The sequence below is a fragment of the Nicotiana tomentosiformis genome, chromosome 3 (assembly GCF_000390325.3).
Source record: "Nicotiana tomentosiformis chromosome 3, ASM39032v3, whole genome shotgun sequence".
Taxonomy (NCBI): domain Eukaryota; kingdom Viridiplantae; phylum Streptophyta; class Magnoliopsida; order Solanales; family Solanaceae; genus Nicotiana; species Nicotiana tomentosiformis.
The window spans coordinates 51,441,924-51,467,054 of record NC_090814.1 but is presented as its reverse complement, the minus strand read 5'-3'; the positions used below and the strand labels follow the sequence as shown (position 1 = coordinate 51,467,054).

Sequence of the window (25,131 nt, the reverse complement as noted above, 5' to 3'; positions counted from 1 at the left end):
TCAGACATATTCAAAGGAGAAGCCCAGATGCTCCGGTACGAAGGTGTGGGCGGCTGGCTGTGGAGGGCACGAGAAGAGGTAGAGTGCGGCCTAAGAAGTATTGGGGAGAGGTGATCAGACAGGATATGGCGAGGCTCCAGATTTCCGAGGACATGACACTTGATAGGAAGATCTGGAGATCGAGTATGAGAGTTGTAGGTTAGGATGTAGTTGAGTCTTGTTTTATTTCGTACCATTGAGGGACTAGCCAGGTAGGGTTTTTGTCTAAGATAGCTAGTGACAATGTTGTATTTTACTACTTCGCTTTTCAGTGCATGTCCTATTTACTAGCTATCGCTTTTGCTTTGCATCTTTCTTCTGCATTTCATGGTGTTCATATTTTTCCTATGATTGTTGTGGTGATACAAATATTCTCCTTTTGTCCTTTTGTCTTTTTGTTTTCTTGAGCCGAGGGTCTTTCGGAAACAGTCTCTCTACTCCTTTAGGGTAGGGATAAGGTCTACGTACACACTACCCTCCCCAGACCCCATTAGTGAGATTTTACTGGGTTGTTGTTGTTGTTGTAGGCTAAAAAGATACTTACTTTATAAAATTATTTATTACATGACTATATATACAAATGCATACACGTATGCAAAAAACTAGTTATTTAAAAATTAAACCATACAACATACAATAGAAATTAGGAGTATAATACTAATATAATAGTTAAACCATCCAACGTACAGTAGAAATTAGGAGTACATTACATTACAAGGTAGCCTATCAACCCAAGAGCTAGCCTTATATATGATTTTGGAGATACTTCTAATCTAATACTATACTAAACTACAGTACTAAATAAGAGTAATATTTGCAGTCAACAAAGCATAAAGAGTAGTAAAGTGGTCTATCGTGCCCATCAACAATAGTCAGAAAGCACATTAGAGTGCTCAAGTGGTTCGCCGTCCCCAACCCCACAAATAAAGAAGAAGCCGCACCAAGTACTCCAACCATTGGTCGATCGTCGTCTTTTATATTTTTATTTGAACCAGAAAGTTTGCTCACTTTTTTAAATACTATAAATGGTCACAAAAAAAAATACAGGCACACACAATGGGAAAGGAGATGCTGCTGAACGAGTGAAGCCAAGGACTCTCTCCGACAGGAATTTACTTCCGAATTCCACATCCTTTTGACGTTCTCCGGCCACTTCTTCCGATCTTAGCTTGCTAACAATCTCCTTCACTATCTGCTCTATACATTCCGCTTCGTTCCTACAAATATTAATTCCAATTCAGCTCATCGCCATCAGTTTGTAAAGGATCTAAATGAAGGACTTCAAATTAATTAATTACTAATTAATTTTATTAACGCTTGTATGAATTTGCCAGCAGAAAGAAAACAACATTTTTCCATGAACAACCAAGGTTAAATATTACAAACATGAATGACCCCTTCAAGATTAATTTTATGCAGAGGCACAAATTAAAAGATAGAGTAAACTTGTTCCTTTCATTCAGTTATTTAAGTGAGCCCTTCACCTTCTTTTAGCTACTCATTAGCTAGTTTGGTTTAGTGTAACGTTAAAAGCCATTAATGGAATGAAATTCCTATATACATTCAACACTATCTCCCTCTTCCCTCGTATATACAAGTGGTGACAAAGAAATTACTACAATTAAACTTGAGATAGTTGAAACTTACCGATAGTACTGTTCCAGACACTTGTTGACATCCCAGCCTGAATCTATTGCTTCATTTAGAGCTTTCCTCCAACATTTCACTCTCTCCTCATCAAAGTAACCATCCGGAGAATCTGCTTCACGTTTGGCAAAAGCTTCAGCAAAAGCATCAACTATGCTGCACTTTTCTGACTCGTTAATACCATAGCAGATGGGTATAACAGTTTGCTTTCTCTGGATCTTGCATTCGATGATCTTAACGAGTTCCTCCAAACACCATCTGGACGACGCATAATTCGCCGAGAACACGATAACGGCCAGTCGTGACTCTTCAATAGCACCGATAAGTTCATCTTTGATTGTTTTTCCTTTCTCTAAGCTCCGATCATCTCTGAAAGTGTGAACTCCTTTCTTTGTTAAAGCACGGTATAGATGACTCACAAAGTTTTTGCGGGTGTCTTCTCCTCTAAAACTTAAAAACACGTCGTATTTAGGCTTTGCTCCAGCTACCATGTTGATGTATGTAATTGCCGTAAAAACTTAGATCCGAGGGGGTTCAATTCAACCTGCCGGAAAAGAAACTACTTTACTGACCCAATAATTCGAATTGGCTCTAAGGGGAAAGTTATTTTCCGCAACTATTGCTAGTCAACAGAGTCAAAAAGTAAGCATAATTAACGATATTGAACGGCAATTTCGTGCAAGTTTCTTTGGTGGTCACTCTCCCGTCACTAAAGAGTTTCAATGTACTTTCTCAAAATGTGTAAGATTCTATCACGACCCAAAACTTAGCCGGTCAGTGATGACGCCTAACGTGAAGCCGACACTTCAAAATACTTTCAATATTTTTAAATAAAAAAAATAAGAATAACACAGGTGTAAATCATCAAAATCCTCAAAACTGGATAGAAAGTCAAAACCAAATACGGATATTTTCAACATCAAAGTGTCACTGAGTGCATGAGCGTCTATACAATACAAGTCTAGAAATACTGTCTATGGAAGACTAAAACTAAATACATAAAGCTTAAAGATAGGGAAGGAGAGATAACTAGGGAAGGAGAGACAAGGTCTGTGAACGCCAGACAACTACCTTGGAATCTCCAAACGATCAAGTTGTGCTAAGAGATCAACACCCACTGTGTTCGAAAACACCTAGAACTGCACACGAAGTACATGGTGTAGCGTGAGTACGACCAACTCAGTAAGTAACAAGACTAAATAATGGATTGAAAGTAGTGACGAGCTTCACGGATATAGTTCAATTACATAAATTAAAACATAGAAAGATAGGCATGCTTTCAAGTTCAACAGTTAAACTCAGTGCAAGTAAGATAAATCAATTCTAAATGATATGAGGAATACGACCTCTCTATATCTACATGCGAATGTACATGATGTATGTAATGCACCACACTAGAAGCTTCGTGTACTCGGACATTCAAAATACTCAATCACTCAGTACTATATATGGCCAATCTAACCCAGGAAAGATCCATCTCAATTAACAATCAGTCACTCAGTATTGTATAAAGCCAATCCAGCCCAGAAAAAATCCATCCCTAAATATAAATGATTCGGGCAAGATCCATACCCAGGGAAGATCCATTCCTCGATATAAATCAACTGCGCTCACTGGGTGTATGCAGACTCCGGAGGGACTCTTTCAGCCCAATCGCTATACAAGCCAATTATTGCACAAATCAATAAAATATGTTGCGACATGCAGCCCGATCCCATAACATCCTCACAAAATTAGGCCCCCGGCCTCACTCAGTCATCAACCTCTCTAGTCTCTCGGGCTCTCAGTAATCATGATAATCAACTCAAACAACAATGATATAATGTATCAATAATGAACAATAGAGACTGAGATGTAATATGCAAGTAAAACTATGACTGAGTACAAAACAACAATTTAGTAGATAATTCAACATGTACACGTCCTCTACGGGTCCCTACAGTGCCAACACATAGTCTAAACATGATTTCTAATATGATTTGCAGTTCAATTTCTATAACACATGGAGAAAATATGGATAATAACATATTTTTCAACTATTCAGTTCCATGGAATTGACCAAGCCATAATTCCTACGGTGCATGCCCATACGCCCATCACCTAGTATGTGCGTCACCTCAAAACCAATCACATGATACATATTACGAGGTTTCATACCCTCAGAATCAAATTTAGAACTCTTACTTACCTCAAACCGTACAAATCCCTACTCCAACATGCTCTTGCCTCGTGAATCGACCTCCAAATGCCTCGAATATAGCCACAAACAGTTCGATACAATCAACACGAGCTAAAGGATTTAATTTCATAAAATAAAAAAATTAAGTTATTAATAAAAAGTTAAAAGTCGACTCAAAAGCCCCCTTCCCCCGACCCATGTCTCAAAATCCGATAAAAGTCACAAAACCCAAAAGGCCATCCAACCACTAGTCCAATCATACCGAATTTATCAAAATCCGACACCAAATCGCCAACCAAAACCCCAAATCAAACTCTCCAAATTCCTCGAAAATTCCACATAAATTATTTGGGAAAAATTAACGAGGAAACAAGATTATTGATTACAAAATGAACACAAATGACTTACCTCAAGAAACCCCTCAAAAATCCTCTCCAAAATCTCCCAATCCCGGCCTTGAAATGTTCATAATGAAGAAAAATCGCGAACCTATGAATGTAAGGTTCTCTCCAGCCTTTTCGCTCATACAGAAACTTAGTCGCATCTACGGTTCCGCTTTTGCATAAAATCCACCATTTATGCGGTCCTGCCAAGGCTTCACTGCCTCCGCTTATGCGATCGTACTTTTGCTTTTGCGGACACACCTGCGCTTCTGCGATCACGCATGTGAGAAATTTCTCTCACACTTGCGGCCACTACCCCACTCTCTCCTTTTCGCTTTTGCGCTGCCATGCTCGCTTCTGTGAGCTCGCACCTGCGATCAGAAATTCGCAGGTGCGATTACACCAGCAGACTTCCAGCTTTAGCAATGCACCAAGTCTCGTTTTGATCCGTTAACCATCCGAAATCAACCCGAGGCCCCCGGGACCTCAACCAATTATACCAACAAATCCTAAAACACGATACGAACTTAGTCGAGCTCTCAAATCACATCAAACAACATCAAGAAAATAAATCTCACCCCAATTCAAGCCTAATGAAAAATAAGGAATTCCAACTTTTACGAACGATGCCGAAACCCATCAAATCACGTTTGATTGACCTCAAATTTTGCACACAAGTCACAAATGACACCACATGCCTACTCGAACTCCTAGAACCTCAATTCAAGCCCGGTATCCACCAAGTCCACTCTCGGTCAAACTTCCAAATTTGTAACTTTTGCCATTTTAAGCCTAATTTCTCTACGGACCTCCGAATCACAATCCGGACACGCTCCCAAGTCCAAATCACCCAACGGAGCTAACAGAACCGCCAAAACTCCATTCCGAAATCGTTTACTTATAAGTCAATATTCAGTCAACCTTTTCAACTTACGCTTCTAACTTTGAGTCTAAGTGTCTCAATTCATTCTGAAACCTCTCCGGATCTGGATCTGAACCGACTACCCCATTAAGTCACATAACAATTATAAAGCACAAAATAACAGTAAATGGGGGAATGGGGCTACAACTCTCAAAATGATCGGCCGGATCATTACATCCCCCCCTCTTAAACAAATGTTTGTCCTCGATCGGGTCAAGAAACGTACATGGAGTCTCAAATAGGCGTGGATATTTGCTCTGCATCTCCCGCTCGGTCTCCCAAGTAGCCTCCTTAACTAGCTGACCTATCCACTGCACCTTCACTGAAGCTATGTCCTTGGACCTCAACTTTCGAACCTGCCGACCCAAAATGGCCATCAGCTTCACATCATAAGTCAAATCACCATCCAACTGAACCGTGCTAAAATTCAAAACATGAGATAGATCACCGATATACTTACGGAGCATAGAAACATGAAATACTGGATGCACACTCGACAAAATAGGTGACATGGCAAGCTTGTAAGACACATCTCCAATCCTCTGAAGTACTTCAAACGACCCAATATACCAAGGGCTCAACTTATCTTTCTTCCCGAACCTCATTACACCCTTCAAGGGTGAAATCTTGAGCAATACCTTCTCCCCAATCATGAAAGGAACATCATGAACCTTCCTATCGGCATAACTCTTCTGTCTAGACTGCGCCGTGCGAAGCTAATCCTGAATTAATTTAACATTGTCCAAAGGATCCTGAACCAAGTAAGTACCCAATAGCCTAGACCTCACCGGGCTAAAACCAACCCACCGGAGATCGACACTGTCTCCAATACAAAACCTCAAACGGAGCCATCTGAATGATCGACTGTAGGTGTTGTTGTAAGAAGACTCCATGAGCGGCAGAAACGAATCCCAAGAACCCCCGAAATCAATAACATAAGCGCGTATCATGTCCTCCAATATCTGAATAGTACGCTAGGACTGTCCGTCCGTCTGAGGGTGAAATGTTATACTCAACTCAACCTGGGTGCCCATCTCTCATTGTATTGCTCTCCAAAACTGCGATATAAACTGCGTACCTCGATCTGAAATGATAGATACTGGCATACCGTGAAAGCGAACAATCTCACAGATATGAATCTCAGCCAACCGCTCTGAAGACTAAGTAGTCCCAACTGGAATGAAGTGCGCAGACTTGGTCAGCCAATCCACAATCACCCAAATAGCATCAAACTCCTCGAAGTCCATGGGAGCCCAACTACAAAATCCATGGTGATCCACTCCCATTTCCACTATGGAATCTCTAGCCTCTGAAGAAATCCACCCAGTATCTGATGCTCATACTTTACCTGCTAACAGCTAAAGCACCGAGCTACAAACCCCACTATATCCTTCTTTATTCTTCTCCACCAATAGTGCTGCCTCAAGTCTTAGTACATCTTCGTGGCACCCAGATGAATGGAATATCGCGAATTATGGGCCTCGTCGAGAATCAACTCACGTAGCTCATCTACATTAGGCACACAAATCCGACCCTGCATCCTCAACACCTCATCATCCCCAATAGTAACATCTCTGGCATCACCGAGTTGAACCATGTCCTTAAGGACAAGAAAATGGGGATCATCATACTGGCGCTCTCGGATGCGATCATATAAAGAAGACTAAGAAACCACACAAGCTAGAAACTTGCTGTGCTCCTAAACATCTAATCTCACGAACTGGTTGGCCAAGTACTGAACATCAACTGCAAGAGGTCTCTCACCAACATGAATGAATGCAAGGCTACCCATACTCACCTCCTTTCTACTCAAGGCATCGACCACCACATTGGCCTTCCTGGGATGATACGAAATAGTGATATCCTAGTCCTTTAGTAGCTCCAACCATCGTCGATGCCTCAAATTTAGAATCTTTTATTTGAACAAGTGTTGAAGGCTCCGATGATCCGTAAAGACCTCACAAGACACACTGTAGAGATAATGCCTCCAAATCTTCAATGCATGAATAATGGCAGCCAACTCCAAATCATGAACATGGTAGTTCTTCGCATGGAGATTCAATTGGCGCGAAGCATAAGCAATTACTCTACCCTCATGTATAAAGACACACCCAATACCGATCCGAGAAGCATCATAATACACTGTATAAGAACCTGAAGCTGAAGGCAAAACTAGAACTAGGGATGTGGTCAAGGCAGTCTTGAGCTTATGAAAGCTCTCCTCACACTCATTCAACCACCTGAAAGGAGTACCCTTCTAGGTTAATTTGGTCAAATGCGATGTAATAGATGAGAAACCCTCCACGAAGCGACATAATAACCGGCCAAGATGAGAAAGCTCCGAATCTCCGTAGCTAAGGACGGTCTGGGCCAACTCTGAACTGCCTCTATCCTCTTTGGATCTACCTAAATTCCCTCATTGGACACCACGTGCCCCAAGAACGCTACTGAGCTAAGCCAAAACTCATATTTGGAGAACTTGGCATAATACTTCTCCTCCTCTAACCACTACATCACAATCCTCAAATGTTGGGCATGTTCCCCCTAACTACGAGAGTATACTAGGATATCATCAATGAATACTATGACAAATGAGTCAAGATAAGTTTGAAATACATTGTTCATTAGATGCATGAATGTTGTGGGGGCGTTGGTCAGCCCAAAGACATCACAAGGAACTCATAATGACCATAACGGGTCCTGAATTCCCTCTTTAGAATATTCGAGTCCCGAATCTTCAACTGTTGATACCCATACCTCAAGTCGATCTTAGAGAACACCCTCTCTCCCTGAAGGTGGTCAAATAGATCATCAATGCGCGGCAAATGATACTTGTTCTTGATCGTAACTTTGTTCAACTACCTATAATCCATGCACATCTGCATAGTACCATCATTCTTTTTCACAAACTGGACCGGTGCACCCCAAGATGACACACTAGGCTTAATAAACCCCTTATCAAGAAGTTCATGAAGTTGCTCTTTCAATTCCTTCAACTCAGCTGGTGCCATTCGATACGGAAGAATAGAAATAGGATGAGTGTCCGATACCAAGTAAATACCAAAGTCAATATCTTTGTCGGGCGGCATGCACACATCCGGAACGTCTCACACCACCGGAACATAATCAATAGTAGGAGTATCAAAACCAACATCCCTCACAAAGGCCAAATAAGATTAACAACCCTTCCCAACTGTTGGGACCAAACACACACGCAAGTATACGTGGCCGTCAAGTAATAAAGTGACTTGAAAGTCGAATGTCGAACCCACAGAGACTTAGATAAATCGTTAACTAAGCAAACTGAAATCAATTTACTGTCCAAGATCATCAAAAGTTTAACTTTTTTATTACAATTACTATTGCGAAATTCATACACGTAACCAAGGGAGATATAGATTCCAGGGTTGTGATCGGTTTATCAATCCTATTAAGTTAATAATTACACATGTTAATCCAAATTATCTATGATTACTAGTTGATCGGATCGTTTATATAAATAGCATGTTCCCACAATACTATCCGTCTATCCATAATATATCAACACTATATTCCTATGGTCTTGAATCTATCATGAACGAATATAATACGGTATTCTACTAAGCAAGACTGTTAGGTATATTCCTATCCTAACCGCAAAATCTTTCCCCGTGCCACGGGTTCAAAAACAAGCTCTCTCTAATTTGACTCTAATCTAAACAATGCTTTCCCGAGCATAGAATATATAATAAATAGAACTCAACTGCTGGCCAAACAATTAAGCAATTATGCACAGAATTAGAGAAACAACCAAAGATGATAACTCGAATTAACGGTAATATAATTAATAAACTTCAATATTCATGAAAACCACAACCCTAGAACGTGAAGTTTAGCTCCACATAGACATGGTAGCAAAACAACAAATTATCAAGAAAAAGTAAAGATTACTAAGTTTGATGGAATCTAATAAATTCCGGCCTCCACGGCGGCTCCGTACTCTCCTTAGGTCTAAAGTCTGTCCAAAGTCGGTCTCCCCTCCCCGTAAAAGTGGCATTTTTAGGTCTATTTATATGTGTAGGAAAAGATCTAAACGTGTAGGTCAAGTCCCAGTCAAACCAGGAGATGAAATAAATCTTTAAAACTCGAACTGGACCTCTCTCTAGGCCTGACATCGCCGGGCTAACGCCTGGTTAAGCTGGCCTTTGCCTGGCCTCGCCTAGTCTAACGCCTGCATACAAGCCTGGCATCGCCAGCTTTCTCCTTTTCACTGTTCTCGAGCACACTTTTAACATTTAAGTATCCCTTTTGCTCTACTTTCATCTCTAATTCACCTACACATAAAATATACTCCATTACATGCAAATAAAGTGTAATTTATCATTAAAGCATGTAAAATGTAAGGCAAATAATGTACGAAACTATGAAATTATAGCCACACATAAATACCCCATAATTAAACATTGCTCATCCTCGAGCAATCAAATTACACTTATAGACACAACCTATTAAGCAATTCCCTTAACTCATTATACCAAGAATCTTTAAAATAGACTAAGCACAAGGGTGTAACATCTTCACCTCAAGATTTGACTCACAAGTACCATGCATTATTTCACAACTCACTCACTTACTCTAACATAGAGGTGAATGACATTACCTTTCCTTCATGAATCAAGTGCCCTCACACAACAAAAGAGAGTAGTTCCACACACAATAAAATTTTAAGAACAATTAGGAACTCAAGTTAGAAAGAATTCACTCACTCTCATCAATAACATTCATATGCTACAAAAGATGCACCATAGGCTTGCCCATAGTGTAATACTCGACTAATCGAGCTCATTCAGTCTAGGATCAAGTAGGACTTTCATTGGTTGTAATTTAGGCTGCGGTTCGGGTAGGATACATTTGGATATAAGAGTGACTACACCTCCTTAAGCACTTTAATACATACATTTTAACATTTAAACCCCACACTTATGTCAAACCATAACTCCACCTTCACATCAATGTATATTAACTCCATACTTCTTTAAGCACAATTACATAAAGAGTCACCACTATCAAGGAATATTTTTCACAGCATTTCAACTATTTTTTTCCTCTCTTTCTTTTTCAATTCAAGTGGCTTTTATTTTTTTTATTCAAAACAGTGCACCTTTCTCCTTATTTCATTAGTTCCACTCAAAATCCAAATGAACCATCCCAAACTTTAACTTGTACAAAGTTTATAACAATTCAAGTGCTTATGAGAGGTGAAAAGGTTCAACTAGATGTTAATTCAAACAAATGGGTAAAGCTTGTAATGTGTTTGCCAAAGAAACAAGATTACAAGCTCAACGGGGTTAACTACGATACATAACAATTAGGCGGCTAAAATATATATATATATATTTGGCTCAACAAAGAAATGCCTATATCACTTCCAAGACTGAACAAAACTACTATTTCGCTTTGTAAACACACGGGGCAAGTTCTAGACATCAAATGCAATGCACGGAATAACATACAAACCACATACACACATGTCATATAACTCACTCAGGATTGGACTCATCAAGACACTCTAGTCAAAACAGTTAAGCAAATTTAAGATTATACAATTTAAGGTACTTATACAAGAGTAAAAAATTGAGCCTAAGCGTCACAACCAAAGTACTCACTATTCTCAAGGCATAACAAAGTCAAAAGATATTGCATCAATTCAATTCACATCACCATGGCTTCTCTCCTAAAAAACTAAAACTACCTACACCCGGTTCAAATAAAACCCTTGAAAAAGAACCGCGGCACAAAGAAAAACCAAGGGGGAATTACTACACTACCTACAAAGAAAATCTTTTTTTCCTTTTTATTTAGAATTAAATCCCTCAAGAAAACTGTCTAGGAGATCCATCGTCGGGAAAAATTCAAATTTTCTACCTTTTTTTTTCATAGCTACTAAAATACTACACAACTACTAAAACAAAAATAAGAAGTTAACATTTTTCTACTACTAATTTTTTTTTAGAGAATTCTACCACCCCATACTTAAAAGAGTGCAGTGTCCCCAATGCATAAATAAAGTAAAATAATAACGAGGGTGGACAAGAAATTCCCTGAAAGGCCAAAGGCCGAAGCAATAACGGCTCATGGGTTACTCAGACTTCCCCCAGACATGGTCCTTTGTGTGATCACCCCACACTTAGTTCTCACCATCTAGCTCGCTTTTGCACTCTTTCAATGGCTTTGCCTCCTATGCTTATAATCCTACAAAACAAAAACAGACACTACAATAATAATAAAATAAAAATAAAAATAAAAGAAAGCAGTAAAGCTGAGTTGCCTCCCAACAAGTGCCTGATTTAACATCGCGGCACAACTTGAACCACTTTTTGCCTCCACCTCGAACTTATGAATTGAGCCCCAATATGGCATCTAGTATGTGGCTATGCTCCTTCGGTGGGGCTACAAAGAAAACTAGGCCAAGCAATAAATTTTCCACTCTACACTTCTTAGCCTTTAGATGAGCAATGCAATTTTTACTTTTTGGCACAACGAATTCAAGAATGTAAGCACCCCGTTCCTCGTCCATTGGCTCCTCCAAAGGCTCAGATGACTCGATTTCCATTTCATCATCCAAACACAATGTTGAAAAATATATGAAATGAGGACCAATACGCCCTAACTCTAGAATTGTATTACTCTTTACATCCTCATATTTACATGCACTAGAATCTTCAAATATAACATTATTTGCTTCCTCGCATGGCTCTAGTATACTTTTCCCAACATGGGCATCATCAACAAAAATATTGTCGAATGATTGACTCTCCACTTTTAGCTCCTCAATTTGGCGTATAAGCTCATTTTCAACTTCACACAACTCATTACTATTTTGTTGGGCGTTAGACGCATCAACCTTTGTAATCAATTGATCTCCCAAGTCGTGAATAACAGTGCCATTTGTTTCGATCTCTTGTCCCAATTCAACTCTTCTTTCTATTAAGTCTTTTATTCCATCTATAATTTTCTCACATTGAGCCTCATATATTTCCAATCTTTCAGCTTGTTCCACCAGCCAAGTTTGACTCATAATCTCCTCTATTTCAAATTTTTCCTATTGCTGGTACTCTCTCTCTTCATTCAATTCTTCCATATTGGCCTTCATTCTTGTGATTGTCGCCCTCATTCTTTTCATATCTTTTTTGAGTTCATCATGTTGCTCTGCTACTTGCCTCAGAATATCCCTAATATATGCATCACGTTCCACATCCTGCACTTCATTGCCCCTATCAAACTCACAAATACTATTAGCAAGATCATAATAAGGGCTTAGAGAAGGATAAAAAGAATTAGGAGAACCATTCTAATGGTCATCTTGAACACCACACATATTATAAATATTCCACTCAAAGGATTGAGATTGTACGCACAACTCGCTCCCGAGAATATTCTGATAAATTTTTCACCAGTGGGTTCCTCCACAATATGGACAAGGATCATCAAAATAAGAATAACCATCATTCGAACAATTTACATTCCAAGATGCCATGTGAAAGTAAGTAAAAGAAAAAAATACTAACTAAATAAGAAAATTAAAAACTTGAACAAAAATCAATTAAAAGCTTTACTTAGATAAACAATCAATGACTAAGTCCCCGGCAACGATGCCAAAAACTTGTTGGGACCAAACACACACGCAAGTATACGTGGCCGTCAAATAATAAAATGACTCGAAAGTCGGATGTCGAACCCACAGAGACTTAGATTACCCGTTAACTAAGCAAACTGAAATCAATTTACTGTCCAAGATGATCAAAAGTTTTACTTTTCTATTACAACTACTATTGCGAAATTCAAACACGTAACCAAGGGAGATATAGATTCCAGGGTTGTGATCGGTTTATTAATCCTATTGAGTTAATAATTTCACTTATTAATCCAAATTATCTATGATTTCTAGTTGACCGGATCGTTTATATAAATAGCATGTTCCCACAATACTATCCGTCTATCCATAATATATCAACCCTATATTCCTATGGTCTTGAATCTATCATGAACGAATATAATACGATATTCAACTAAGCAAGACTGTTAGGTATATTCCTATCCTAACCGCGAAATCTTTTCCCGTACCACAGGTTCAAAAACAAGCTCTCTCTAATTCTACTCTAATCTAAACACGGCTTTCCCAAGCATAGCATAGATAGTAAATAGAACTCAACCGCTGGCCAAACAATTAAGCAATTATGCACAAAATTAGAGAAACAACCAAAGATGATAACTCGAATTAACGGTAATATAATTAATAAACTTCAATATTCATGAAAACCACAACCCTAGAACGTGAAGTTTAGCTCCACATAGACATGGTAGCAAAATAATAAATCATCAAGAAAGAGTAAAGATTACTAAGTTTGATGGAAAAAAGATGGAAGATGAATTCCGGCCTCCACGACGGCTTCGTGCTCTCCCTAGGTCTAAAGTCTGTCCAAAGTCGGTCTCCCCTCCCCTTAAAAGTGGCATTTTTAGGTCTATTTATATGTGTAGGAAAAGACCTAAACGTGTGGGTCAAGTTCCAGTCAAACCAGGAGACAAAATAAATCTTCAAAACTCGGACTGGACCTCGCCCTAGGCCTGGCTTCGCTGGGCTAACGCCTGGTTAAGCTGGCCTTTGCCTGGCCTCGCCAGGTCTAACGCCTGGTTAACCTGGCCTTTGCCTGGCCTCGCCTGGTCTAATGCCTGCATACAAGCCTGGCGTCGCCAGCTTTCTCCTTTTCACTGTTCTCTAGCACACTTTCAACTTTTAATTATCCCTTTTTCTCTACTATCATCTCCAATTCACCTACACATAAAATAGACTCTATTACGCGCAAATAAAGTGTAATTTATCATTAAAGCATGTAAAATTCAAGGCAAATAATGTACGAAATTATGGAATTATAGCCACACATCACCAACCATCCATTGGGCCTTCAAATATGAAATCACTTTGCTGGGAACATAGTCTAGAGAAACTCTCCACTCAATCCTTGGCAACCCCGGCATTGCCAACGTCACAGTCTTAGTGTGACAATCCAGAATAACATGACATGGAGATAACCAATCCATTCCCAAGAGCACGTCAAAATCATCCATACTAAGCAATATGAGATCAACTCTAGTCTCCAATCCCCCAATAGTCACTACACATGACCGATATACACGGTCCACAACAACGGTGTCACCTAATGCGTAGATACATAAACAAATGAAACTAAGGACTCATGAGGCATATCCGGATAATGAGCAAAATACGATGATACATACGAATAAGTGGAACCAGGGTCAAATAATCCAGAAGTATCAATGTGGCATACTGAGATAATACTTGTGATTACTGCATCTGAAGCAATATTGTCTAGCATGGTAAGAATATCATAAAATCGGGCATGACCACCACCTGATCGGCCTCTCCCTCTTGGACCACCCCTAGCGGACTGAGCCCCACCCCGAGCTGGCTTGGAGGGTGGTGAAGTAACTGGTGCTGAAGTCGTAGTCTGACTCCTCTGCTGAGTTGGACTTCTTGAAAGGCATGGGAAATATCTCTTTATGAGACCCAAATCTCCATACTCAAAACATTCCCTCTTGGAAAATGGCGGCAAGTACTAAGGTGGACCCCGAGAACCACAATACCTGCTAGCAGCACCCGGTGCAGATGAACCCTGAGCTAAAAGAGCACGAGACAAATTCTGAGCTGGAAGGGCACTAAGAGAAGACTGACTCTGATGAGCATTGTATGAACCATGGTTGGATGATGCACCACGGTGAACTGGACGAGCCATCTGAGTGGGCCTATAAGGACGACCCCTGTTGTGGTAAGGTTGTCTCCTAGAATGAATGCCACTGGGATCACCCGAACCTCGAGGTATCTTGGCCTCCCTCTCCTCACTCTCCTAACTACGGACCATCTCTATCTGCTGAGCAATATCGACCACCTCGTCGAAAGTAGCACCAGACACCCTCTCTCGAGTTTCATCCAACTGTCTGCGCAGCTCCTCCCTACGAGACTGTGGCACGAACTTCTCCAAGAAGAGAACGGAGAAATCACGCCATGTAAGTGGTACTGCACCAATGGGCATGCGCCTCTCATAAGCCTCCCACCATATGAAGGCATCCCCACTAAACTAAAAAGTAGTGATTGAGACCCCACTGGTCTCCAAAATACCTGTCGTGCAAAGAATCTGCTGGCACCTGTCCAAATAGTCCTGGGCATCCTCAAACTTGGCCCCACTGAATGATGGAGGCTGGAGCCTCCCAAATCTCTCTAGTCTCTTCTACTCATCATCTATCATAACGGAACCCACCTGATTCTAAGCAGCTACAACCGGCTGGGCTTGCAGTACCTCCGGTATCTGAAGTCTTTGCACTACCTGCTCTACAGTACGGGCGACAGGAGTATGAGTACCTCCCCCGGCCCGAGAAGTGGCTGGTGCGGCCTGGGTCGAAACTACCTGAGCAAGACCAGTGCAAACAGTCAATATCTGGGCCAAAGCCTCCTGAAGGTATGGAATCACAATGGCACAGCTGGTGCCTGAGCTGGCCCCGCTGGCTCAACCCTATCCAGAACCTGCTCCTGAGCTGGAGCAACCGGTAGATCTGCAGGTGCTGCATTACCTGGTGTACGAGCTGTACCTATGTCCCTACCGTGACCTCGGCGTCTCCGGACCCTAGCTAGTGGTACTGGTGGCTGGCCGTCCAGTTCGTAAGCGCATGTCCTCACCATATGTGAGGGAATAGAAAAACAAAAATTTAGTGACCGGAATAAACAAATTCGCACGACAAGAATACAAGAATGTGAAGTTTCCGAAGGGTTCGACAGCCTCTCGAAGATAAGTACATATGTTTTTGAACTGATCCGCAAAACTCTACTAAATCTGCTCATGACTCGTGAGACCTATGTAACCTAGGCTCTGCTACCAACTTGTCACGACCCAAAACTTAGCCCGTCGTATTGGCGCCTAACATGGTACTAGGAATGCCGAAATTTCAAAATACTTGCAACACTTTTAAATGAAAAAAATAAGAATAACATAGGTGTAAATAATCAAAACCCTCAAAACTGGATAGAAAGTCAAACCCCAATACCAAAATTTCCAACATTGGGGTGTCATTGAGTACATGAGCATCTATACAACGCAAGTCTAAAAATAATGTCTATGGAAGATTAAAACTAAATACATAAAGATGAAAGATAGTGAAGGAGAGACAATGTCTGCGAACGCCGGGCAGCTACCTTGGAATCTCCAAACGATCAAGCTGTGCAAAGAGATCAACACCCAACATATCCGAAAACACCTGGATCTACACACGAAGTGCAGGGTGTAGCGTGAGTACAACCAACTCAGTAAGTAACAACACTAAATAATGGACTGAAAGTAGTGACGAACTTCACAAATATATTTCAATTATAGAAATTACATCATAGAAAGATACGCATGCTTTCAAGTTCAACAGTTAAACTCAGGGCAAGTAAGATAGATAAATTCTAAATGATATGAGGAATACCTCTCTATATCTACTTGCCAATGTACATGTTGTATGTAATGCACCACACTACAAGCTTCGCGTACTTGGACTTTTGGAATACTGAATCACTCAGTATTGTATATGGCCAATCCAGCCAAGGGAAGATCCATCCCCCCCATATATATATATATATATATATATATATATATATCGACTGACAGTCAGTTACTCAGTACTGTATAAGGCCAATCCAGCCTAGGGAAAATCCATCCCTAAATATAAATGATTCAGCCAAGATCCATACCTAGGGAAGATCCATCCCTCAATATAAATCAACCGCGCTCACTGTGGGTGTGCAAACTCTGGAGGGGCTCCTTTAGCCCAAGAGCTATAACAAGCCAATCATGGCACAAATCAATAAAACATGTTGCAGTGTGCAGCCCGATCTCATAACATCCTCACAAAATCAGGCCCTTGGCTTCACTCAGTCATCAACCTCTCGAGTCTCTCGGGCTCTCAGTAATCATGATAATCAGCCCAAACAATAATGATATAATGTATCAATAATGAACAATAGAGACAGAGATGTAATATGTAAGTAAAACTATGACTGAGTACAAAACAATTATTTAGCAGATAATTCAACATGTACACGACCTTTGTGGGTCCCTACAATACCAACACATAGTCTAAACATGATTTGTAGTTCAATTTTTATAACGCATGAAGAATATACGGATAGCAACAGATTTTTCAACTATTCAGTTCCATGGAATTGACCAAATCATAATTCTTACAGTGCACGCTGACACTTCCGTCACCTAGCATGTGCGTCACCTCAAAACCAATCACTTGACACATATTATGGGGTTTCATATCCTCAGGAATCAAATTTAGAACTGTTACTTACCTCAAACCGTACAAATCCCTACTCCAACACGCTCTTTCCTCGTGAATCAGTCTCCAAATATCTCAAATCTAGCCACAAACAGTTCGATACAATCAACACGAGCTAAAGGATTTAATTCCATAAGAAAAATACTAAGTTATTAATCAAAAGTCAAACATCAATTCACCCCCTCCCTGCGGGTCCCACGTCTCGAAATTCAATAAAAGTCATAAAACCCGAAAGCCCATCCAACCACGAATCAACCATACCAAATTTACCAAAATCTGACACCAAATTGCCACCCAAAATCCCAAATCAATCTCTCCAAATCCCTAGCCTCAAATTCTCAAATTCCAACTTGAATACACACAAACTAGGTGGAAAATTCAATGGGGAAACACAATTATTGATTAAAATGAACATAAGTGACTTACCCGAAGAAACCCCTCGAAAATCCTCTCAACAATTGCCCGATTCCGAGCTTGAAATTTTCAAAATGAAGAAAAATCGTGAACCCTTGAATTTAAGGTTCTGTCCATTCTTTTCGCTACTGCAAAAACATAACCGCATATGCGGTTCCGCTTTTTCGAAAAATCCACCGCTTCTGTGGTCCTACCAACGCTCCACTGCCTCTGCGATCGTGCTTCCGCTTTTACGGACTCGCTTCTCCGAGAAGCAATCCGCTTCTGCGACTCCTCGTCTGCATCTGCGATCACGCAGGTGCGGAATTTCCCTCACTCATGCGGCCACTGCCCCACTCTATCCTTTCTGCTTTTGCGCTGCCATGCTCGATTCTGCGATCAAAAATCCGCAGGTGCGATTACACCGGCAGACTCCCAGCTTTAGCAATGCACCAAGTCTCATTTTGATCCGTTAACCATCCGAAATCAATCCGAGGCCCCCAGGACCTCAACCATTTATACCAACAAGTCCTAAAACACGATAGAACTTAGTCGAGCCCTCAAATCACATCAAACAATATTAAAAACACGAATCGCACCCCAATTCAAGCCTAATAAAAACTAAGGAATTCCAACTTCTACGAGCGATGCCGAAACCCATCAAATCACGTCCGATTGACCTCAAATTTTGCATACAAGTGACAAATGATACCACAGACCTACTCCAACTCCCAGAACCCCAATCCGAGCCCAGTATTCACCAAGTCCACTCTCGGCCAAATTTCTAACTTTCCTCATTTCAAGCCTAATTCCTCTACGGACCTCCGAATCACAATCCGAACACGCTCCTAAGTCCATATCACCCAACAGAGCTGATGGAGCTAACGAAACTGCAAAAACTCCATTTCAGAGTCATTTACTCATAAGTCAACATTCAGTTAACCTTTTCAACTTAAGCTTCCAACTTTGAGACTAAGTGTCTCAATTCATTCCGAAATATCTTCGGATCCGAACCGACTATCCCGACAAGTCACATAACAGTTATAAAGTACAAAATGAGCAGTAAATGGGAGAATGGGGCTACAACTCTCAAAACGACCGGCCAGGTCATTATAGATTCCCATATTGGAATCGTCATGAATGAAGCACACGAAAAAGGTAAGGAGAATTAAGCAAGAATTTAAAGAAAGAAAAACTTATATTTTCATTTCAGATAGATCACAAAAGGAAATACGTTAGGATATTTAAAGGGAATCCAACACTAACTAACTAGACACGTGACAGTTGCAGACAATAGACACCTTAAGGGACTGACTAACAATTAAAAAGAGACTAAACTGAAAATTATAAAATATTTTGCACTAGAACGCCTAATTGCAATACTCAAGGTACCATTTCGTTATATTCCTTTCCCCTTATGAAAACCTTGTCCTCAAGGTTAGATTCTGCACATAACTAATCTAGTGAAATTGGAGAGCCCCAAATATCTTTAGACTATCTCCGCCTTCAAGTTTCCACTTCAGTTTTGGGCTCTTTGCTTTGTAAATATAAAGGCCAACCTGAGTAAGCATTTGAAAAGTTGCTGCAACAACCTTGCGGCTCTCATTGCCTTCTAATTTGTCTTTCAAAAAGTCATTGACAACCATTTCGTATATAACTTCTAATAGAATAAATGTGCTAATGTTGTTCTTTAGCACATTACTCTGCAAATTTACATTTTCTACCAAGACTCCCTCATCCTCCTGAATATTCATACCACGCACAATTGCAGCGAACACCAAGCATACCAATGCCACCACAGTAAATGCAAATTCAATGACCACCTTTTGTGTCATAGCAGTGAGACCAAGAAAATACATATAATATATCTCAACAGATCTTAGTAACATACCTCCACATGGCATCTTAAAAATAACATCAAGTGTATAAGTCTTAGAGCAACAACTTCTAAACTCTCGAATGACCTTGCCAACTTGGTCAATCAAGACTTCAATATGATACTTCACCAATATAAATTCTCCGGAAGAGGTTGATACAAAAAGACATAGGATTTTGTATTTCAATACCTTCTCATATTGTTCCAAACTTATAAGAAAACCAAGATTGCAGTCATCTTCTAAGTGGTATGAGATTTTAATGTTCTTCGCGCCCTCCACGAGCCTATCTAGAATTTGTGAAGCAGTTGGTTTTTGTAATATAAGACCTGATGTTACCCTGCATTGAAACTTTATCCATAAGCAGCTGACAAGAGTCCATTCAACAGATTTCTCAAGGGCATGAATGTCATCAAACACAACTATTGGAATTTTTCCACCAAGTTTGAGAGTAATTGGTTTAACAAGTTTAGTTGCACCTGTCATGATCTTGACCCCTGTAGAACCATTTCCTATAAATGCAATTATTTCAATTTTATGGTGAAATACCAATGGAGAACATGTTTCATGCCCCAATAATGATATTATGTTAATAAAACAATAGGAAAAAGTTTCTCCACTCTATGGATTTCATCCCACTCCAAAGAGGTAGTATATGCTAGTACAGATAGCTTAAGTACAGTTGTACAACTAGCAACCATGACATGAGTAACTTTCCATGCGGTCGTCAACAGAGGATCACTCCATGGAATAATCAATCTCTCAACAGCAAGATGTCCTCTAAGAGTAAATGAATCCAAATATAGTTTAACTTTTGTCTTCTTGTTCAAATCCAACGCTTCAATGAGGTTTATATTGTACTCAAAACATGCTATTACCTCATCTATATCTGAGGCAACCTCAAACCAGTATGTTTCATTATTATTTGTCTCGAGATTAACACACTCACACCTCCCCCAATACATTTTCAAGGATTTGTTGAGCAAGGTTAATAATAATACGTCCAGTATCAAGCAAAATGAGAACATGTATGCCAAAGTAATGATGAAGCCACATGGTATATCGATCAACAGCATGAACTACCTTTTTCTTTCTCGTTGCTTTGAATATCCCTCTATCATCTGGAATTCCATGAGGGCAAAACTTCAGAGTGTATTCACCGAGCACCATAGTTCCAGTCAAAAGTTTCTCTAAGCATGACAATCTTGATGTTTTCTCAGATACAGAAAATTCACTATCACACTTCCCATACTTGAACTGCTTATCCATCAATACAGACCCAATCTTAACATGATTGGCAGGTCCCAAATCATATCCATCAATCGTGCCATAGACCCAATTTGCATACTTAACAACCCCCAACTTTGCACAAGCTGAATCAATCCCCATCAATGTTACATCATCAATCTCCACCCCTGCTGACTGTATCCAGTGGAAAAAACTCAATATCCCCTTTGTTTTACCATTCTGTGAAAAACCAAACATCCTAACCGTCCATGCCATCACATATTTCACAGTCAATCTCTTAAGCAACTCAGTAACTGCCACTATATCTCCGGACTTTGAATACACAACGATTAAGGAAGTCCACGAGATGATGTCCCTCTCGGACATTTTATCGAAACATTTACTAAGATCTGAATACTTCTTGTTACGAGGTCCTAAGACTTCTTCAAATGGTTATTATATTCTAGTACATTCCTCTACCACATTCGACATCATATACTCTCGACTACCAAAAGGAACCAGAATTGATTCCTCGTCTGCACCTTGATGAAGAAGCACAATTGCACCTCTTTCATAACTTTCATCAATCACCTGTTCCATATTGCATAACTTGGCTTCCAGCAACTTCCATTCTTTGAGCACTTCCACCAACTTAGATGAAATAAAATCTAATGGAATAAGTTCAATAATACCAGCATTGTAACTACAGTACAACAAAGAGTATACTACATATTTATCGAGTCTGAAACTATCTTTGATGTCGCAATTCCCATTCTCATTTCTAATAAATTCCTCCATTAAATCTCTTATGAAGTTGGAGTCCACAAGATCCAGAAAAGGATCTTGGTACTGCGTACTAACAATATTAAGTTCTTTGGTAACATCACTTCTTAAAGGCCGATGACTCTTCTCCCATTCACGGATGCCGGGAAGCCAATACTGAATTCTCCATTGCTCTCAAATCTATCTTCATATGCAAGCACTTCACCATCTCCATCATTGTAGGCCAAAACAGTCCCATAGTCACTGATACAATCACTAAGAATTGAACCAACACTATCTAAGTCACATTCCAAATTTCCCTGAATCTCACAGTTTAGTTCTCACCTTCTCCGTCATTATGGATCAAAGTAAACCCATCGTCATCAGGAATCAGTTTAGCGTTAAGTTCACTTACATAATTTAGATTCATTGAAGTTGCACACAATTGAAACTTAGTGTTGGTGATCTCATCAGGGCTAATTTCCACAATCTCATTTATGTCGGTGACTTTTATCAAACAGTATGAAAATTTCAGTCATTTCATTTATTGAGTTCTTATTATTTGTTTTACAGTTGTGTTGATTATTATTTTGCTTACAGAGCGGGTTGAGTTAGGTACTATCACGACTAGGTAAATTTTAGGTTGTAGCATGTTGATATCAGAGCTCTAGGTTCATAAGTTCTACGAGTCATAAGCAAGTGTCTAGTAGAGTCTTACGGGTCTGTATGATGACATCTATACTTATCTTCGAGATGAAACAGGTCATGTATGAAAATTTTCCATCTTTCTTTTCTTATTATGCGACATTGATTCAGCTTGAAGCGTATCTCTTTTAACCCCTTCCATCCACTCGTACGTGATGTTGAGTACTCGGTATCAGTTGTGCATCGGTGGCTTGTGAAATAATGGATAAGGTGTGAGATATATTCTCGGTATTGTGGAGATAGGCCAGTTTGGAGGACTTGAGGCCAAGTTCTGACCGTAGCTTGGGCTCAGTGGTTTTGATTGTGTGAGTATATGCTTTTAGACTTATATGTCTGGTAGTGTCCCTAGGAGTAGGCCCGGTGGCTCAGTGAGTGGTTGGATAGCTATATGAGGAATATTAGGTGACTGCAAAATGTGTTTGGATGGTTTGGATGTGACGAGAAGAATTTTGCTCTGGTGAAGGTTTTGAACAAAGTTTTATTTGATATGAGGTATATCGCCAGTATTGGGTTTGCTAATGAGCAACAATTGTTGTCTGAAGTTATTGTTATGAGTAACTGAGTTTTGTCGTATATCATGTGGAAATAATTTGGAATATTGTTATGGCTTGATACAACTTGTTCAGACATATACAGTGTATATATGCAAAAATGGAGTCTTATAATGAGTTTCAGATGTTGGAGATTGGTTTCTAAGGTTTATGGACTAAGGTTGAAGTAAGGATCTTTAGTTAGGTTGTGTTGTTAGGCTTATATGGATTGGGGTGACGTGGGATCACCCATGGGTACGTGCATGGTGAGTATATACAGTGATTTGATGGATTTGGAATGAATCTTGGCACATTCGAGGACGATCATATGCTTAAGTGGGGGAAAATGTAATGACCCGAATGGTCGTTTTGAGAATTTGAATTCAGTTTGGTGGTTTGAGGTCATGAGTAGCTTCATATGGTATTTTATGACTTGCGTGTATGGTCAGTTTTGATTTTCAAGTTGTTCAGGGTCTATTTGGAAGAATAATTCTCAATTTGAAAGTTTTAAGTTGGAAGAGTTGACCAAGTTTGACTTTTGTATTTTTGACCTCGGATCGGAGTTTTGATGGTGGTCCGGATGATTATTTTAGACTTGGGCGTATGCCCGGATTTGCACTTGGATGGCTCTAGAAGGTTTTAGCCCTAATTGGCGAAAGTTGGTAATTTGAAGGTTTAAGAAGTTCATAGATTTGACTGGGAGTTGACTTCGATATTAGCATGTTTGGATTGTTGTTCTAGAAGTTGGAATAAGTTTGTTATATCATTTGGAACTTGTGTGCAAAATTTGAGGTGATTCCGATTTGTGTAGAGGTGTTCGGCATAAGTTTGGAATTTGAAAATTTGAAATAGTTCAATAAGATTGAATTGAAGTGTGATTCGTGGTTTTGATGTAATTTTGTGGGATTTGAGGCCTCGAGTAAGTCTGTGTTATGTATTGGGACTTGTTGGCATGATTGGATGGGGTCCCGAGGGGCTTGGGTGAGTTTCAGATGGGTTTCAGACCATTTCCGGTCATGTTGGTTATTGTTGGTTGGCATGGGTCTGGTGTGGTTGCACCTGTGGATCTTTGGGCGCAGGTGCGATGTCTGCAGATACAGACGAGAGGGCACATAAGCGAGCTGGTTGGGAGTTGGGTGTTGCACATCTGTGATGTGCTTTCTGCAGATGCTGCTCCGCAAGGGCGAGGTGCTCTCCACATGTGCGGATGGTTGGGCAGTGAGTGGAACTCGCAGATGTGAGCTATTTTTCGCAAATCTGACGCCGCAGATGTGACTGTTTTGCCCGAAGATGTGGAGAAGCTTGGGCAAACCTCATATATTCGAGGGTTGAGTTATTCTTTTTCACATTTTGAGGTTGGGAGCTCGGTTTTGGGCAATTGTTTAGGCGATTTTCTTCAAATGGATTGGGGTAAGTATATTTTACTCGGATTTGATTATTTTACATGATTCCATCATTGATTTTGGCATTTGATTAATGAATCTAAAAGAGAAATTAGGGGGGTATTTCAAAACTTTTCTAAAGTGAATAATTGGGATTTGAACATCAATTCGGAGTCGGATTTTAATGAAACTAGTATGGTTAGACTTGTATTCGAATGGGTTATTAGAATTTGTGAGTTTTGTTGGGTTTTGAGGTGCGATCCCGGGTTGAATTTTTGGTTTACTTTGAGCATTTGATTAAAGATTCGACCTTTTATCGTTTGGCTTTGATTCCTATGGCATTATTTGATGTTTTTGAGTTGCTTTTGGCTAGTTTCGAGCCGTTTGGAGGTCGATGCATGCGAGATGATGCTTATAAAGTATCGATTTGGCTTGCTTGAGGTAAGTATCTTACCTAATCTTAGTTGAGGCACTAGTTGCTTGAGTTATTTGTGATAGCTACATGCTATGGGTGGTGCACATGTGTGGGGTTAAGCCCATGTGCGTGCACCGGGGTATTATTCATGCCCGGGGTAGTGTTTAGGCTATGATATGCCTTAAATTGATTGCTAAGCTTAATGCTGTGATGTTTTCTATATTTGTACCCATGTTTGAGCTATTTGAGCAATGTTTGAGGTTACATAGGAGTTAATATCCTGATTGAACTTGATAATTGC

The 25,131-nt window shown here is 40.0% G+C and overlaps 1 protein-coding gene across 1 annotated transcript; it reads right to left on the bottom strand.

The window, feature by feature from the left end:
- Positions 1 to 671: 671 nt before the first annotated feature.
- On the bottom strand, positions 672 to 2,379 carry LOC104104558 (toll/interleukin-1 receptor-like protein). The gene is made up of 2 exons (XM_009612682.4): positions 1,687 to 2,379; positions 672 to 1,256 (listed from the first exon to the last, which is right to left on the bottom strand). The coding sequence occupies exons 1-2, from the start codon at positions 2,175 to 2,177 to the stop codon at positions 1,052 to 1,054; spliced, it is 696 nt and encodes a 231-aa protein (XP_009610977.1). The 5' UTR covers positions 2,178 to 2,379; the 3' UTR covers positions 672 to 1,051.
- Positions 2,380 to 25,131: the final 22,752 nt, after the last annotated feature.